The following is a 4,002-nucleotide window of genomic DNA, read 5'->3' as shown; positions in this document are numbered from 1 at the left end:
AGGCGGGGGGCGAGCGCGAGCAAAGCCGCATCGACGCCGAGGCGGCGCGTCGCATCCGCGAAGCGCTCTTCTGCCTGCACGACGAGCGCGACTGCCTCTATGAGTACGTGCCCGACAACGTGGTGTCCATGCGGCGGATCGTCAACACCGTGCCCATCACCGTGCGCCTGCTGCAGCAGCAGCAGGGGGACTTCGGGGGCCCCTCGCCGCGCCAGGCCGTGGCTTGGGTCGTGCTCGCCAACCAGTGGCCGTGCCGCCTCAGCTGGGCCCTGCAGTGCCTGGAAGACAGGCAGCAGGCCGGAGGTGCGCCTGAGGCCCGCGCGCGCCTCTGGGACGTGTTCAGCGACCACAGCCGCGAGCTGCACACCATGACCAAGCCGCTGCAGAACGTGCTTGACCTGGACGGCGACCCTGAGCTTTTCGAGCGCTTCCTGGGCGCCGACTTCCCCTTTACTGTGGCCGAGGCGCAGAGCCTCCTGCGCTGCACCGTCAACCTGGACCACTCCATCCGCCGCCGCATGGGCCTCATCCGGGCCGTCAGCGCGCTCAAGCCGCCCAGCCCGCCCAAGTCCCCTGCCCGCGACAGCCCCCACGCCGCCAACGGAGCCAACCACGCCCCCGGGCCGGCCCGGGCAGGCCACCCTGCAGGGCACTCCCCTGTGCATGCCAGCGAAGCCCACCATCCCCGGGACTGGGTGCAGGGGGGCAAGCCCAGACCCATGGCTTGAGTGCCGTTGACTCAGGGGCGATCTAGCCCAGGTGGGCCTTGAATGTAAGACTTCTGGGCACAACACTTGCATCTGCCCAGATGAGAGTGAAGGGGGCCTGGCTGGGCTCAAGACCCAGGGGCCAGTGTCCAGAATGGGGCCTGTGGTGCCCATATTTCCCAGATGAATCTGTAAGCCAGGGAGAGCCATAGGCCGTGGCCACCAGGAATGGGACAGCGTGTGTGTCTGAGAGCTGGGCAGAAGGACCCATGAGGAAATCGGGGTTCAAGTGCAATAAATGAAAACGTGAAAGCCCCCGGTCTTCCTTGATGAGGGCAGGGACGCTGAGAAGCAGAGATGGCCCTGGCCTCCCCAGCTCACTGAGGACTGGGCACCAGGCCTGCCTTGTCCTGCCAAGTCCACTGCATTCCCAGGGAGTCGGGCAGGCTCAGCTAGCAGCCTGCTCGCTGACATCCCGGAGGTGGGAGGGGCTGCGGGGGCGACAGGTGCAGCTGCGTAGGCAGGGGCTATGAGGGCCAGACGGATGTGCTCCTTGACTCAGTGGAGCGCACCCAAGCCTCAGGGGATCCAGGTCCCTGTCCCCACACCTGAGCTTGCCCCTCCGTGGGCAGGGCAGGAGTTGGTATTTCCGAGGGCGGTGTCCCCAGTGACCTCAGCAGGCTGCTCCACTCTCGGGGTGGCTCCTCCCCTGGCATAATGGGTTAATTAGGCTTTGCTGGCACCGCAGTCTGGAGGAGCTGGTGGCTCTGCCTCTCCCGGATAACTAACTGTCCAGGGGGGGTGCCTGCCTTACGGGTCACTCCAGGCCCACCAGATGAGCCTCTTGAGGACAGGGAAGTTGAGGCGCAGAGATGGGGCACATGGAGCCAAAGTGGGGGGCCTCCTAGGGCCAGCCTCTGCCATCATGGCTCACCAGCTTCCTTTCCATCTCAGGGACAGAGACCTAGGCTGGGGGCACCACTCCTCTGGACAGCTTCCCAGTTCTCATTGGTCAAAGAGCCACAAGCTGAGGCCTATGGTGTGCCTGGCCCAGTTCAGTGGCTGGGGGGGCGGGGGTGGATGTGACTTCTGAGCCGGGGCCCTGAGAGCCAAGAGGGCAGTCCCAGAGGAAGCCAGGAGCTCTGTGAAGACACCCACCCCCAGGCCAGGCAGCCTAGTGCGGGTACTGCCCTCATGCCGTAGCTCCAAGGTTGGGCGCAGCACCCCAAAATCCCTGGCCAATAACTGCTTCAAAGTGGACATGGGGCAGAGAGAACCAGCCTGTGACTTAAAAAGAGCTGCCAGGACTGAAGCACTGGCAGTCCTGGCAAGGCTGAACTGGTGGCATAAACCCCAGGCGTGCTGAGCTGTTTTCCAACAGCAGGGGGAGAGCCTGCTCAAGAGAAGCCACCGCGGAGAGAGACATGGTCCTCCTGACACTTCAGATGGGTGTCTCCGAAGATGTGCCGCTGTCGGCAGCATGCTTCCCTTCCTTTCTGCTTCCTCAGCCCACTTGACTTGGGCAGAGTCTAGGCTGCAAACAAACTGGCCCCAGGAGCGGGGTGCTGGGGAGGCAGAACCAACCTGTAGACCGAAGTCAGGGGTGGGACTGAGGACTGCCTCCCCTGCCCCCAGACCCCTGGAGGAAGCTGCTCCCCGTAACAGGGTATGCAGCAGTGGTCAAATTGTTGCCCAATTTTATCTTAGATTCTAGCCATGTACCTGGCAAAACTAGAGCTTTCGGAGACTAAAAAAGCATCAAAAAAACAAACCAAGAGAGGCTGTCAGAGGGGCTGGGTGTGGCTAAGATGGCTCCATCCCCCAGCATTCTCTGTAGTGTGGGGCTTTTGCTGGGAACTGGCGCCTACAAGGGAGTAGAAGTGTGCATCTTTTTCCCATCGTGGCAACGACTTAAGAGGCAGGCTTGCCTTTCCTCCACTCTCCTCCCCGGCCTGCCTGCTGGATGCAGGGTCTCCTGAGGACCCAGGGAGGCAGAGCCACCAGAGGGCAGGGTCCTGGCTTCCGAGAGTCACTTCATGGAGAACAGCTGTCTGCCACGCAGAATGCCCACATGCATGAAAATAAACATCTCCCACGTTAGGGAATTGAGATCTTTTAAGATTTGGTACAATGTCAAGCTGTTGTGAAGGACTCGTGTGTTCACAACAAGCTTGGATGATGCTTGGATGGCTGAAGACAAAGGAAAGAAATACTTGGCCAGGGACTTCCCTGGTGGTCCAGTGGTTAGGGCTCTGAGGCTCACTGCTGAGGGCCAAGGTTTAATCTCTGGTCAAGGAACTAAGATCCCTTAAGCTGAGACGCACGCCTTAAAAAAAAACAAAAACAAAAAACCCTTGGCCAAAGGTATCTCTACCTCCAAGATCCAAGACTCTTAAAGTCAGAAAATCAGGAGAACTGCAGAACTGGTCTCCTGGTCTCCTGGGGCTGCTGTAACTACATCCTACAAACTGAGTAGCTCAGAACAGCAGAGATTTATTTCCTTACAGTTCCGGAATCAGAAGTCCAAAATCAAGGAGTTGTCAGGCCATGCCCCCTCAGAAACCTGGAAAGGGAGCCCTTCCTCGCCTCTTCGAGCTTCTGGCGTCCTTGGCTTGTGGTTGCGTCACAAGCCCTCCATCCTCACAAGGCTTTCGGTGTCCTTACATCTTCCCTGAGAGCACGTCTGTCCCTGTCTCCAAATTCCCCCTTTTCATACTGGATCAGGGCCCATCCTACACCTCATTTTAACTTGAATACCTTGATAAAGACCCTGTTTCCAAAGTCCCATCTGAGGTCTGGGGGAGGGTCACAATTCAACCCTGAATGAACTTGGAAAGGCTTAATTCCTTACCACAAGCTGAAGGGAAGGGCAGGGACAAGGCTGGGCACCCCAGCCTTCCCAGGCACCCCACGAGGCAGAGGCTCCTTCCCCACATGCCCCCCTCGGCCCAGTCTGTTAACCACCTGGCCTGGAGGTGGAGGCAGACAGCAAAGGGGATGGATAAGCACCCAACACTGATATAAGGACCAAAAGCCCCCACCGGGGTTGACTCCTGGGCAATGGCTAAATTTCACCAAAAACCTACTGAGATTTTTAGGGAGCTGTACTGACAATACCCCAACTTGGCAAAGGACTGTGGTTTCTCAGCACTTTGAAACTTTGCACTCCTGGGTCTCCCCAGGAAGTGGGGGCTGGAGGCAGGGCAGCCTGGAGGGGCTCGTCCCTGACCTGGTCACAGCTGTACCAGAGGATGACGCTGCCCACAGCCCGGCACCTGGACACTGTGTCGGTGTC

The 4,002-nt window shown here is 59.4% G+C and overlaps 1 protein-coding gene across 1 annotated transcript in view; it reads left to right on the top strand.

The window, feature by feature from the left end:
- The window catches only part of NKPD1 (NTPase, KAP family P-loop domain containing 1), a 7,414-nt gene extending 6,398 nt beyond the window's left edge, over positions 1–1,016 (top strand). The window contains exon 5 of the mRNA XM_010852693.1: positions 3–1,016. Within this exon, the coding sequence (XP_010850995.1) occupies positions 3–728 (726 nt within the window). The 3' untranslated portion in view covers positions 729–1,016. The remainder of the gene's footprint in view (positions 1–2) is intronic.
- Positions 1,017–4,002: the final 2,986 nt, after the last annotated feature.

This window comes from Bison bison, unplaced genomic scaffold, assembly GCF_000754665.1.
Source record: "Bison bison bison isolate TAMUID 2011002044 unplaced genomic scaffold, Bison_UMD1.0 scf7180017864313, whole genome shotgun sequence".
NCBI classification, from domain to species: domain Eukaryota; kingdom Metazoa; phylum Chordata; class Mammalia; order Artiodactyla; family Bovidae; genus Bison; species Bison bison.
Note: the sequence above shows the minus strand (reverse complement) of the source record. Positions and strands in the feature narration are given on the sequence as shown.